The following is a 14,882-nucleotide window of genomic DNA, read 5'->3' as shown; positions in this document are numbered from 1 at the left end:
AAGCATTCTTCCAAATATCTTTCTCTGTGTTCATCAGAACAAATACATTTTGGACTTGGAACAACTCGAGGGTGACTAAATGATGACAGAATTTTTCTTTTTGGGTGAACTGGTTCTTAACTCCTCACCCCCCCCCCAAAATTAGGGCTGCCTATAAGCCTGTAAAATGTAAATGACTGTATTAATATTTATAACACTCTAACTGTCATTTTGTAATTACCTGAAGACTGAGAACTCTGTCTGTACCTTTTAAGACTTTGCCCGATGGCGAAACGTCTTTGATTTAATCAGTTCCGATTAACTGAGCTGAAAACAAGACGACTTCAGCGCAGGTCTGTTAGCATGCATCGCGTAAGGTTACGCGCCACGTTCACCCCTGCGCTAGACATATTTACAATGACAGCAATTAGCAGTGACAAAACCACAGGATGTCTTTCATTTTCAATGAGAGGTGGCATGTTACGCAATAAAGTGATAGTGACCGCTGCCAACCAGAACGGTTTAACTTTAAACCAACAGAAATGCGACGTAACAACTAAGTCACTGTCAATAACTTAGTTTGCATTTCTGTTGCTGTGATGTAGGTCTGTTCAACGATTAATCGCGATTAATCACATCAATTATACAGTATATGTTTGTGCACTGTGCATATTAATTTTGTATTTATAAACACACACACATACTGTATATATTTAAGAAAAAAATAAAAATGAATAAATGTTTACATACAATTTAAATCATATATAAATACATGCAGATATTTCCTAAATATTTACTTGTACTGTATGTGTATGTGTACGTGTTTATAAATACAAAATAAATACGCACAGTGCACAGACATATATTATGCCAACACAAACTTTTATTCTGGGTGCGATTTACAACGCGATTAGACGTTGAACAAGCCTACTCTGAGGTGATATATATGATGTGATATCTGTAGGTGGAAATCAAATTCAGTTGTTGCGCTTCACATCTTCTTTTCATTAGGGAACAATTGAAAGTACTTAAAAGGAAATTAACAATCACAAAGTGATTCCACAGACAAAATATTGTCTTGCACATCATTAACAACACACATAAGAGTTAGCTCTATTTGTTTCCGAGCCAGTATATTCCCATCTTGTTTGCAGGCACACTATCAAAAAAATAAATAAAAGTGTTTGGTCTCACCACATGTGCGATTTGCGTAGATTTCACCAAGACACTTGTCTTTATTTGAATGAAAACATCAAGCTCTTGAGACAAAATATGCCTTGCAGATGATTATATATACAAAAAAAAACAAAAAAAACATTCAAGAAATATACAGCATCATCCACATACACTTTAATCAGCAAAATCAAAAAACTAAATAAAAATCCAAATAAAATCACCATGCTTGTCCTTTGAACGTTAAGTTAGAATCCATACTTTCAAAAACCTCGCACTGAGTAAAAAAAAGATGCAAATATATACAAAACACTTCATTGCAGCCAGCGTTTCAGACTCATTCGCACACCTCCAACAAATAAACACATTTTAAAACAATAATTTAAACAAAAAAACAAAAAAACATTTCAGTCCAATAATTATACAAAATATATTTATATATTTATATAGAATTAAGGACTAGGCAAAGCGTTTGCCCAATGACCAGTCATTCAGTCAGTCACAAAGCTCTTCAGACGCGTTAATAAACTTCATATATTTCTGAAACTGTAAACAAGTCTGTTACAATAAAATCGATTAAAACATTTGGGATAAAGAGACAAACCGACAAATAAATTAGAAGTAATTCATCTGAGACAACGTTTTTTCTTCTTTTATAAGTACAACACTGACTGAAATGTAGTTATGGATCTAAAACAGACATTTTCTTCTACTGTATCTACTGAAAAAACACCACAGTAATTTTCCACTCGCTCCTTTCTCTTTCTCACAAGTAACAGGTGCTTTTAATAATATACCGTTTCACCACACGACGAAAACAAACCGCAAAGCGCCTCATTTGGCTCTGAGTTCTGCTGTATGATTTCTGATATATGGCTATCGGCCGAGGCATCATTAGCTCTCTCTCTCTCTCTCTCTCTCTCTCGACCGGTCTGATCTGAATACACCCCGGTGGGCAGTTGCACTTAACAATAGTAAAGTTCTCTTACAGGCAGTATGTTCGCAACCGAGCTAAATTCATTTCCCCACAGTACGTTTGGCTTAACTCACAGTAGTATAGAAAAATCTGTTGTAAACCTGACGGCGTGGTTTCAACCAAGAGGTGCTAAATCAAAATTAAACCGCCAATGTTTATTTTTCCATGTTTTATGTAGATTTATGATTGTGTTCAATTTTTCAGAGTGGTTTGTCCAGACCACACCTGCGCTGCTGACTGCGCAGCTTTGGCAAACAGGCCGTGAGTAATTCCTAATGGATACGTATCGTGTTGTATCGAGGCTGAAACGCCAAAGATGAGCCGAGGTGACCCTATCTGCCCCCCACCCAAAACACAGCGACATAAAAACACAAACAAATGTTCAAAAGGATACGGCTTCATTAACATCCTAAACTTTTTTCATATGTAAATGAGTCCCACATTTAGTTTAGAACAACCAGCCCTCATAATTCAACACTTTTAGCCTTGAGACGAACAAAAACATGACTTAAAAAAAACCTTTTGTTGATGCCACATCTAGAGCTAATCCGAGCGAAAACTTTTGCTTTATCATCTAGTAGTATTAACTTAAAAAAAAAAAAAAATCTAAATTTAAAGGCAGAATGGATTACATTCAATGAACCGTTGTAGTATATTATATCCAGATCAAGTTTTTAGACTCCCTTTACGCTTCTGAAATTGACCCCTTTTAGTGACTTTGGGTAACATTTAACAATAAGGTTGTATTAGTTAACATGCGCTAACAATCAACAATACTTCTACAGCATTTATTAATCTTAGTTCATGTTCATTTAAGTATTTACTAATATATCTTTCAAAAATTGTAATGTTCAATTTATTCATTGCACAATGAACTAACATGAACAATTGTGTTGGCATTAACTAACAAAGAAAAATATATATATTACTGGTTGTTTGTTTATGTTAGCTAATGCGTTTCCAAATGTTTAAAAATCTATCCTTGTTATAAAAGCATCATTTTTTCTTCATGAATAAAATAAAGGCAAACATTAAATCCTTTGACATGAACTTCAGGAGGAAAAAGGGCAAAATCTACCGACATACTGTACTTAAAAGTATGAATACTTGAAAAATGTTCAGAACAATACACACTTATTGGGTTACTAATCGAAGCGTAATGATCATTAAATATCTACATGTAAACTCAAAGCATAACTAATAAGGCCCCAATGGATTTCCCTACTGTTCATCAACCCACATTATCAATGCTTTGGTGGGTGTTTATTTGCCTGGACTGACCTCGCTTGAGTCTAAATTAGGATATGTTTTTAAAACTGTGTTGACAACAAATAGATCTCCCTGTAGTCCTGCCTGTGATCTGAAGTTATTTCGTGTTTAAAAGCGGAACATGCTGTACATTCTCCGTGGTGTGGATTTACTCAAAAACGCAATCGACACGCAGTTAGTCGGGGCAGAACTCAGAACCACATACAGCAAGAAATAGAAAACAGCTGAGAAATTTTTCAAACGACGTATCGCGATTGGAGCGCCCACCTAGAGTACCTGGAATAAAACTGATAGCAGTTCACCGTCGGGGCAGCAGGGGGCAACGCTGCCGTCGCAAAGACGACGAAACTCGGATAAGAGGAAATGAGTTAAGGCCTTGTTGTTTGTGTATACAGACAGATTTGACACAATCTTCATATTCAATGAAGCGAGAACCTCTGGGTTCACGGTAAGGTTCATGCGGATGACTGAGAAACGTTTCAACAACAGTGCGGACGAGATTTGTGAACTCCTGCAGTTACTCTACAATGTCAAAAATTGCATCGGCCTCATGAAACGGCGCTAAAACGATCAGCCAGTTGAACAGTCGCCCCTTCATTGTGCTTGGCATCTTGAACGTGTTTGGCTGTCCATCTGACAGAACAACAGGAACATGAGAACGATTCGGCTAACAAACGTCGGGAATTTCGACGGAGAATTGGAACACACGGGGAACTTAAAACTCATGGCTTGCAGGAAAATCGGAGAGTTATTGCTCTAGATGGATTTACTACAGTAAAGATGCCTGACCAAGGGACAGCGACTGGTCCTCGCCGACGCACAGAAAACGGAGTCAACGCTCCAAACCTCACAGTAACACAGCGGTGTACAAAAAAGCAAAGAGCGCAGGAGGGTACAAGGAGTCCCGAATCAGGATTTCAGGTATCACCTTTCCCATCGGGTCAAAAGATGCCGATCCACACCCTCTTCTCCAGAAGAGGTCCATTTGGCCCCAGAATGACAAAAAGAGAGAAAGAATAAACGACAGAAAAGGCGCTCTTTATACGTCTATGGCATTTTCAAGACGAGGAGGTGAAGGTTCCACCCATTCTGCCCAGCCTCAACACTACCCACAATGCAGTTCTCCCCAACATTTGGTCTTTTTTTGCTATGAACAGAGCTCGCCGTCCATGCACGCGTCCGTTCCTGAAATCTTGCGGGTCAATGTGAATCGTTTCTTTCCCAGAATCAAGGCCGGTCATTTTTCTCCATGGCGCCATCTTGGCACGTGCACCTTTCTCATTGGAATGTGTCTGATCCACAGTAGTCCGATCTGATAAAGTTTGTTAGGCAGTTGCGTCGATGCGAGGGGCGTGTGAGGAGAGGTCAGCGCAGAAGAGAGGTTCGGGCATTAGGGAGCGAGGGCGTTCGGGCGTACAGGTTGTGGTCCGGAAAAACATTGGGCTTCATATGCTGTGCTGTGGTTCCTTTTTGATTGTCCAGTGTTTTAGCTTCGCCTCATGCTAGCACAAGCTGCGGATGTTCTGCCGTGAATCAGTCCGTCGGATGGCGTGTCGACCCTCCCCAACCCCGGACCGCTCGACCTCCCCTCCTGTCCAATCATTCACTGCCCTCAACTGCTGCCAGACATCAGGTTAATGGCTTGTTCCAGTTTGTGTCGCAGCTTGTGTTTGCGGCAGTAGCCGTCTCTGTCCAGTGCTGTCAGAATCTGTACGAGAGAGAGAGAGAGAGAGAGAGAGAGAGAGAGAGAGAGAGAGAGGCCATTAAGTGAGGGCTGAACCCGTGTAATAATTCAATATTCTCCATCTTTCGGAGCATGAGAGTTGGAGACGCTCAGTAGAGCTCATAATGACAATGATAAATGACCTCATCAGATACAGCGCTACACATTCATCAAGATCAAAACCACTAATACAGAAACAACATTTGCAATTCAATTCAGATCTCAGTGATGGTCTGATATACGCTACCGGTCACGAGTCCAAACACTGCTGGATTTATGGCTTCAATACTTGCATACGTATTTTGTGAGCGAGTTTGATTCATCGTAGTTGAACTGCATGAAATTTAGTTACATTTTATTTAAAAAATATATATATAATCATTTACATTTAGTTATTTAGCACACTCTTTTATTCAAAGCGACTTACAGAGAATTTAGGAAACGATAACGTGCTAATACCAAGTTACTAGTTTTAATTCAAACTATATTCGAACGAGCCTGTATCAAACATTTGCCGACATGGACGTTGGCCAAAACGGTCAACGAACAACGGTCACATGTCTCACCTCTTCCTTGTACTTGTTGATGTAGAAGTACAGTTCACTGAGCGCACTCAGCGTGTTGAACTCGTTGCCATGGAGACGAGACTGTTCTACCAGATAGGCATCCATATCCTGATCGCTAATACTAGGCATCTTACTGATGTCTCGGTAATATCTTGAAAACAGACAGAGACATCCCGGTTATAATAATAAGAGAAATAATGCAAAACAATACAGTACATCATAATGCCAAGCTAATTGATTTGGTGTAAGCTGGGTTTAAAGGGATAGTTCACCCGAACATGAAAATTCCATCATCATGTCATTTCAAACCTGTATGACTTTGTTTCTTCCGCAGAACACGAAATAAGATATTTTTAAGAACGTTGGTAACCAAACAACATTGGACCTCATTGACTTCCATTGTACGAACACAAAACAACATAGACGTTTCTCAAAATATCTTCTTTTGTGTTCCACAGAAGTAAAAGTCACTCAGGGGAATGTCAGGAGGGTAAATAAATGATGTATTATTGTGTAAACTATTCTTTTAGGGTTACGATCCTTGAAGGATTCAAACACCAAATCTCTGACAGATTGTGATGACAGATGCTCAGCACAGAGCTCTCTCGCTCTCTCTCTCTCTCTCTCTCTCTCTCTCTCTCTCTCACCTCTCCACCCAGCTCTTGTAGTTGGGGATGTCTTTAGCGTAGAGGAGTTTGTTGGATGGAGAGTCTTTGCCCAGGCGATGTTCAGACGTCGAACACGAGTCCATGAAGGTCTGCGCTACCACAGACAGACAGGCATCTGTAATGCTGTTCTTATGGATGTCAAAGACAAACTGCGGGTTTTTAATCACATTGACCCAAAACCGCAGAGGAAGGCTGTGAGAGAGACAGAGAGAGAAATGTGATCACATCCAAAATAAAACGAAAAGCTTTTAGGGAAACGCAATGTTTGCACCGAGAGCTTCCTGCATTTATCAAACTAGAACTGAGCTGCCGATCCAGCAGCGCTTCAAAACATGGACATTACAGGAAATGAGGTCAAAGACAGGAAGTGTTGAGCATCTCACCAGTTGCTCTTCCAGGTGTGCCGTACGTCCGGGTCGGTGATCTGTCGTTTATCTGCCTGCTCGTCCAGGAAATCAAACATGTATTTGATGGCCAGTGGAAGAGCGCTGCCGCGATGTGCCGTGCTGAACACCGTCTCAAACAGATCGTCCACAAACTTCTGCAGCGTGCCCTGCAAAAACACACAAATCAAATGTCTGTTTTAAGGCACTACATAGTTTTCTCATAGATTTCTGCTTTTATTGGGCACTGAGAAAAGTTTTTAAAATCATTCATATACCTTTCAGATTCTAAAATCCAATTCGATGAGCCATTTTTACTATCGTAAAATGAAGAGACCATTTCAAATGTTCATTTAATCAGCATTTCTAGATGTATTGTGGCCATTCCAGTCAAGTGTTTGTTGAATTTCAACGGAATCAAACCTCAGGAGTGACAAAAAGTCACCCGACAGCAATGTAAATGACGGACAGCATGACAAGGCACATAAAAACTGTGATACAAATCCAGGTTATCACATAAAAAAATACTTGAACATTTTCCTAAATACACATACAAATATGACTGTTGTATTGCTTAAAAGCGAATATGAATTTGTTTCTTTGCAGTTTTTGAGGTCGGAAAAAATACAGAGCATCTTTTCCAGAGCACCATTTTTCATTTTCTACAAATAAACGCAAATAGAAGCAATATTTTACTTGAAATTTGTTAGAAATATTGTTAGCAGTTCACAGAATGAAACCGAAAACGATCACTTTACCTAAACACACACCTATAAATAGTCAATTCAGAAAAACTGAACTCCTATTTTTCCCCTATTTTTTATATTTTTTGTGTACGTATTGCGTTTTCCATTTTTAGCTTTACGGCGTCCTTGAGTGCTGTAAAAGGAGCCAATAAATAAAACCTTAAATTATCATTAAAAACAAGAATCCACCTGAAGCCGTGCATTACAGTAGGTTTTAATAAAAAGAAAACTTTATGATATACCTTGGTAGCCAGCAAGCGTGTGAGGTAAATCTCTGACACCATCTTGCTCCCGCGGTCGCCCTCACGCTGGTCCGCGTGCTCGTGGTTCTTCACCAGGTGCCAGAGTTTAGTGCCCGTCTCCTGGTCCGGCGTGATCATGGGAGCTCTGGACCGCAGGCTGTCTGGACTGCTGGATGTCCTCAAGAGGCTCTCTAAACCAGAGCGACACAATCAAGATTCATTATCAACCCATTACTTACATAAACACAGCTTAGATTGTCTTGGCAGTATATGCAGAGTTATCAGACTAATGCTTAAACAAATCCGATTCTGAGGGCAACAAGAAGCCTCTGCTGACATGTGTTCAAAAGCCGCTGTGACTTCTGATGAAACTAATGGACTTGAAATGAAATATTAAATTGTTCCTGTGTGCCACCTTCGAAGTTAAAACTCCAGGTATTCGAACCTTCTTGAACAGAACTGATGCATACTACGCACAAGTGTACTTGTCTACATAAACAGCATCCTAACTTAAATGCATCCTTCGCTCACTAGGGTTTGTAACACAACCGATGACAGAACACGACAGATTCAGATGACACAAAACACTCTAAGTCACCATGATACGCTCAACAAACACAGCTAAAGCCGAGGATCGCGTGGCTTACCGTATCGACTGAGCGAGCGGGTGAACGTGAAGGAGTTGGCGATGTTGTAAGCAGATACTTGCTTCTGAACCAGAGCCACCAAAGTACCATCTGTCACCTGAGACGAAAAAAGCAGAACTATTAAAAACATCTTCATTCCTCTGTGAATATTATGATGATGATATTTGTGTAACAGAGCAGCTGCCGGGAAATGTTGTCCAACCTGATAGTGTGCCAGCGTGTTTAATCTCTTCCAGTCGCTCTCGATCTTTGTGGTGACGTCTTCGTCTTGGAGGATGATTCTGGTCAGTCGACCCTGCCGCCATTCTGGACAATAAACATGACGGTCTGAGTTCATGTGATTTTCACTCCTTTTGTAATGTCTTGGGTACTCTTCCATAACAAGCATCAAGTAACTTTTAAAACAAATATTATTATGCAATACAATTTTTCTAAATTCTATTTTTTTTAATCGCCTTTATTAAGGAAGGTAAAGGGATCCATTTTGATTTCATGTTGCATTTATGAATCGTGCATTTTCCAAAACCAGTCGTCGTTGATATGAGTTATTTACCGAGGTCCATGTCATCGGCCTGCGGTCGCTGTGAGTACGGGATGCCCTTGTACACTGCGTCTAGCAGCTTGTCCTTAACCTGAGTGATTGTGTCGCAGTTCAACACCTTAACAGGAACCTCCGTACCTGCATCGCCCTCTGGAGGAATGCACATGAGTGTCTGAGCGAGCGAGAGAGAGAGAGAGAGAGAGAGAGAGAAAATGTAATCTCCAATCGAAACAAACCATCCCTGTCAAATCAAAATGTCTCATAAAAGGTCCAATGTGTAATTTTTTGGAGGATCTTTTGACAGAAATGCAATATAATAAACCTAACTGTGTCTTCAGAGGTGTATAAAGACCTTACATAATGAAGCGTTGTGTTTTTATTACCTTAGAATGAGCTAGTTCTATCTACATACACCGCGGGTCCCCTTGCATGGAATTCTCCATGTTGTTTCTACAGTGGCCCTAAATGGACAAACTGCTCTACAGAGTTTCGTAAATACGTCGTCATCTTCGGCAAAGAAGCGAAAACGTGACGACATCTTAGCCCTGTGTCAGCCACTGTAGTGCTTCGAAAAGGGAGGTTGAGCGGTAGAGTGAGCCATTGGTTGCAATTCACAACCTCACCACTAGATGCCGCTAAATTTCATACACTTTAAATCTCATACGCAGCCCACACATACAGTATAAACGTACAACTACACTTAAAATGGTGTGGAAGGATCGAGAGACACATTTTTATTATACACCGTCAGATTGGAAGCTCTATTTCACCCTGATATGCCAGCGTATCAAAGATTAATCTGGATCTTGTTCCCTGCTTTGGCTTTCACGTTTAACTGTTCGGTCGATGGTGAGATATTTATCCCCCTGCAAAGCGATGCTCAAAATATGTGAAATGTGGTGGTTTTGATAAAACGGTCCATAAAAACAAACAAGCGATTGATCCGACCGGTATCATGTGACACTTCTGAATGTAACTGAGAAACTTGAAGGGATCCTTTTTTTTAACCTGGCACCATTTATTCCACCTCATGTCTTTTAAAACCCGCATATGACTCATTCATTTGCGGAACACAAAAGAAGATATTTTGAGAAATATCAACAGAAGTAGGTTTACACAACAGAAGTCAATGGGGGTCAGTGTCGTTTGGTTATCGACATTCATCAAAATATATATATTTTTCATTCTGCAGAAGAAAAAAGCCATATAGGTTTGGAATGACATGAGGATGAATAAATAGTTCAATACATCTTCATGTATTCTATAAATTCATGAGGCGACCCTTTGTGCGCTAATTGTGTGATTAAAACAATGCAGCTGCTGCGGGTCTGTGCATATTCGATCATGGTAATTCGCCGATCGCGAACTCACGCCGATTCTCCCACCAGTGAGAATCATGCGAGGAATTTGCGATTAAAACCCAATTACACAGTAAATTATCGAGCTATATTTAGGACGCCCGGCGCTGGTTTAGGAACTGGATCAGGCTGAAACTCTGAGCACAGAGGAAATGAGGGTTTATGAACGATTAACAGCATAAGAACCGGAGCTCATCGCCTGCTGGCTGTGTGAGGAAAGGAGGTGGAGGGTGTAAAGGTGACTTTAGCACATTCACGCGCACACACACTACTGTATGCAAGTTCTCTGAGCGCTCAGTTGCATTATTTTGCCATCACTTATTCACTCCCATGTTATTCAAAACCTGTATGCGAGTCTTTCTTCTGTGGAAGATATTTTGAGAAATGTCTCTGTGATTTTGTGTCCATACAATGGAAGTCAATGGGGACCAGTGTTGTTTGGTTAGCAGCTTTCTTTAAAATATCGTCTTTTGTGTTCTCCAGATGAAAAAAGTCATAGAGGTTTGCAATGACATGAGGGCGGGTAAACGATACACAAATTTTCTTTTTTGGGTGTACTGTCCCTTTAAGAACCCTCATTTCGACCAATCAGCATCCAGGACAGGATCTTTATAATTCATAAAGCTTTGCAACATTTAGTAAACAATCACAATCAAATCACAGGGAGAGCAAACATTTACACCCCTAATAAACCCGTAAACTACACATTAACCCATATGTGCACACAGGTGAGTCTGACCTTTCCAGGTGGAGGCTTGACAGCCGAATAACTGTGCCACGTATTGATCTCTTTGAGCTAAACTATTCTGAACACCGTGGAATTGATGGCCTGTCTTATACTGTAGCTTTAACTACCATCGAGGAGCAATAAATTAAAGCTCATTCATCGGTCGGCTCGTATTGTTCTATTCAAAATCAATGCTCTGGCGGTACAGACAGTAAATATGGCCCGAGCGCTGCCTCTGATTTGTGTCAGTATTTCTGTTCTGGGCGTAACAGGTGGCTGTGCATTAACCGCTCTTTTGTGTGGATGTTTTTAAATGCGCGTGTACGGACAAAAGATAAATCAGTGTAGATCTGGAGCTGTTTCTGTGCTGTCTGGTGGATAAATGGGGAGCTTTGAGGTTGTCTGAATTTGTGTCGTGACAAATGATCCGATTTGTTTCCATCATTATCAAAAAAACGCGTCAGCACATTCCCCCAAAATACTTTATCCAAAGTGACTAAACATACCATAATTCATACCATATGGCTCAAAAGAAAGCATTCACACATGTATTGCATTTAAAACGTTAAATTGCATCCAATCTTGGCCGAAGGGCAGATTAGATCATCTGTGATTGGTGTCTTAATATTAGCAGGACACATTGGACAGGGTGAAATATTTGTAACTTTTATATTTAAACACTGGGTCTGCCAAGTGCTCTTCAATGAGTCCTGGGAGGCTGGAAGAGGGATTATGGGATATGTTAGAGAGCGTAACCGTGGGGACACTGACCAGCTGCTTGTAGTCGATCTGTTGCCGGATGAGCTTGTCTTCGCTCAGGGAGTATCTCGCCTCTCCTGTGATGGCATCTATGGGCCCTTTTTCCATTTGCTGTTTTATAGCACAGTAAAGCATGAAGAGAGGCTCCCCAGCACACTCCTGCAGAGAGAGAGAGAGAGAGTGAGAGCGAGAGAGAGAGAGGGAGAGAGAGAGAGAGCGAGAGAGAGAACAGAGCGAGAGGGACGAGAGAGAGAGGAGAGCGAGAGAGCGAGAGAGAGAGAGGAGGAGAGAGAGCGAGAGCGAGGGAGAGGGCGAGGGGGAGGAGAGGGCGAAGGGAGGCGATGAGAGGAGAGGGAGAGAGAGAGAGAGAGAGAGAAGAGAGAGAGAGAGGGAGAGGAGAGAAGAGAGGAGAGGGAGAGGGAGAGGGAGAGGGAGAGGAAGGGAGAGGGAGAAGGAGAGAGGGGAGAGAGGAGAGAGGAGAGGGAGAGGAGAGGGAGAGGGAGAGAGGAGAGAGGAGGAGAGGGAAGAGGGGGAGAGGAGAGACGGGAGAGGGAGAGAGGGAGAGGGATGAGGGAGGAGGGGAGAGGGAGAGAGGGGTAGGGAGAGGGAGCGAGAGGAGAGGGGAGGGAGGAGGGAGAGGGAAGAGAGAAGAAGAGAGAGAGAAGAGAGAGAGAGAGAGAGAGAGGAGAGAGAGAGAGAGAGAGAGAGAGAGAGAGGTTTTAAAGGTGCAACATCCAGCAGTTTTGTTGGAGTTTTGTTTTGTTGTTTGTTAAAAATCGCTTTCTTTAAGGTTTTGTGGTTGGCGTTAAATTATTGTGAAGATTTTCAACCCGGTTTTGCATCTTGATTTCAACAAACGGAATTTGCACTGCGAATCTCTCTCATTTCAAAAGAGCAAGACAATCTAGTTGTCCATTTATACGTCTCCTTGAAAACCTTTTACCTTTAAAAAACACATGAAAGAACTCCAGCCCGCTTCCTGCGGCAAATACCACAGAATGGCAATTCAATAAATAACACCGAGCTGTAATTTTCATGTACTTCGAAAACGCTTAATTGCACCTTTAACAACCGACGAAACGTGTCCGTGAAAAGCAGAGGAAAAAGACACGTTCGGACCGCGAGAAAGCGATACGGAGAAAGTAAGTGCGGCAGCGAGAAGGCCGATTGCGCCTCTTTTCAGACGGCATTTGTGAAGTGTGCAGAAGTCTCCAATTACCCATTTAAAAGCGTTTGATGACTAAACAGCGATACAGAGGGGAGGCTATTATTTAGTTCTTAGGCGAGATCTGCTTGACATTATTAATTACAGCGTGACATCCTGATTTGTGCTCTTCTAACACAAGAGGAGCGGGTTACCCAGCATTCATAGCACTACTGACGGACAGCAAGTCATTCTAAACAAGCGGCATCTTACAGTCGTTCAATCTTTCCAGTGCTTGTCGATTTGGTGGGATTCACAGGTTGTGCATTAACGCCGGCTCAAACCAAAAACGATAACTATATTAACGTCCACGCCAACAGATGACAAGGTTGCGTTTATTCTAAGCTTGTGCAATGAAGATTCACATTTTAAATGTGTGAGCCCTTTAAATTCTAATATCCAAATATAGATTTTTAAATTTTATTTAAAGGTCCAAAATTGATCAAGATTCATGATTTAAAACCTGTATATGACACTTCTTTTTCTGTGGAACACTGAAGAAGATATTTTGAGAAATGTCTCCGTGGTTTTGTGTACATACAATGGAAGTCAATGTGGGCCAATGTTGTTTGGTTACCAGCGTTCTTAAAAATATCTTCTTCTGTGTACTTTAGAACAAAGAAAGTCATACATGTTTGGAATGACACAAGTAAATGATGCAAGAATTTTCATTTTTGGGTAAATTATCCCATTAACTATATAGTTATAGTTAAGAAAGCAATGCAAATAACTTGGCAAGCACAGGTCAAGACAGACTTAAAGGGACACTTCACCCAAAAATGAAAATTCTGTCATGAATTACTCCCCCCAAGTCGTTCCAAACCTTTGTAAATGTCTTTGTTCTGTTAAACAAAGAAAGAGATTTTGAAAAATGTTAGCAACTGACATTTCTGGGACATCATTGACTAGTAAAAAAAATTGAATGGTAGTCAAAGGTGCCCCAGAACGGTTTGCTTTCCTACATTCTTCAAAATATCTCTTTTTTTGTTCAACAGAACAAAAAATGAAACAATACTTTTTCCTACTATGGTCCAAGAAATGTCAGTTGCTAACCTGTTTCCAAATATCTTTCTTCGTGTTCAACAGAATAAAGAAATTTATACAGGTTCGGAACAACTCGAGGGCGAGTAAATGATGACAGAATTTTCATTTTTGGGTGGAGTATCCCTTTAAATATCTCCTAAAATCGACATACACTATGAACCATGAGGTGAACACTGTGAATCTACAAATAGCATCCCAAAAAGACCCAAACGCCTTCATATTTGGTCAAAATCACCTCACGTTTCAGAGTAAAGCTCTACAGTACATATCAATATATACAGTACGGCTATATTATATGCAACGAATATAGACATAGCGAACGCTTTGGCTTACATAATATGAAAAGCATTATTAAGTATCCACAGCGGGCTGTGCAATAGAGCCATAAGCCCGAGCAAGCGTTTCACAGTAATTACTTCTGTGTGGTGGCCAAAATGCTTTAACATCTGCACCGATGGGACTTAAAGACACCGGGCGGCTGGCCAGGGCAACGTTCTGTGGGACGATTCCAGCCCAGAATACACAACGCAGGCCTGAGCGACACAAGCTGGTTATCTCGGTCGGATCCTGAACACCTGACAGGATGTGGGTTTGAGCAGGGGCCGTCGTGGCCTCGCGAGGAGAGTGATGTCAGGGCTGGGTGCAAGCCACGGCGTTCCACAGTCGCTATCTGGAGCGTGGGCTTCGGAGGGATTTATTAGCGAGAGTCAACAGGCAAAAACGTCAGCACGCCGAAATCTTCTCACAAATCAAGACGGTGTGTTTTTATGAATGTATTAAATGAGAAACGATGAACTAACCTTTAGGAACCGGTGGAGGAGGAAGGTGAACCAGTTGGTGAGCATCTTCTCGGCCACAGATTCAGTTCTGCCAAAAC

At 41.2% G+C, this 14,882-nt stretch overlaps 1 protein-coding gene across 1 annotated transcript in view; it reads right to left on the bottom strand.

The window, feature by feature from the left end:
* Positions 1-1,194: 1,194 nt before the first annotated feature.
* plxna3 (plexin A3) overlaps positions 1,195-14,882 on the bottom strand; it is a 125,809-nt gene continuing 112,121 nt past the window's right edge. Inside the window, 10 exon segments of the mRNA XM_057356344.1 lie at positions 1,195-5,105; positions 5,687-5,837; positions 6,334-6,546; positions 6,738-6,907; positions 7,726-7,916; positions 8,373-8,469; positions 8,575-8,678; positions 8,926-9,085; positions 11,770-11,916; positions 14,806-14,872. Coding sequence (XP_057212327.1) covers positions 5,010-5,105; positions 5,687-5,837; positions 6,334-6,546; positions 6,738-6,907; positions 7,726-7,916; positions 8,373-8,469; positions 8,575-8,678; positions 8,926-9,085; positions 11,770-11,916; positions 14,806-14,872 — 1,396 coding nt within the window. The 3' untranslated portion in view covers positions 1,195-5,009.

This window comes from Triplophysa rosa, linkage group LG17 (assembly GCF_024868665.1).
Source record: "Triplophysa rosa linkage group LG17, Trosa_1v2, whole genome shotgun sequence".
Lineage (NCBI taxonomy): Eukaryota > Metazoa > Chordata > Actinopteri > Cypriniformes > Nemacheilidae > Triplophysa > Triplophysa rosa.
This window is presented reverse-complemented; position numbering and strand designations above follow the sequence as displayed.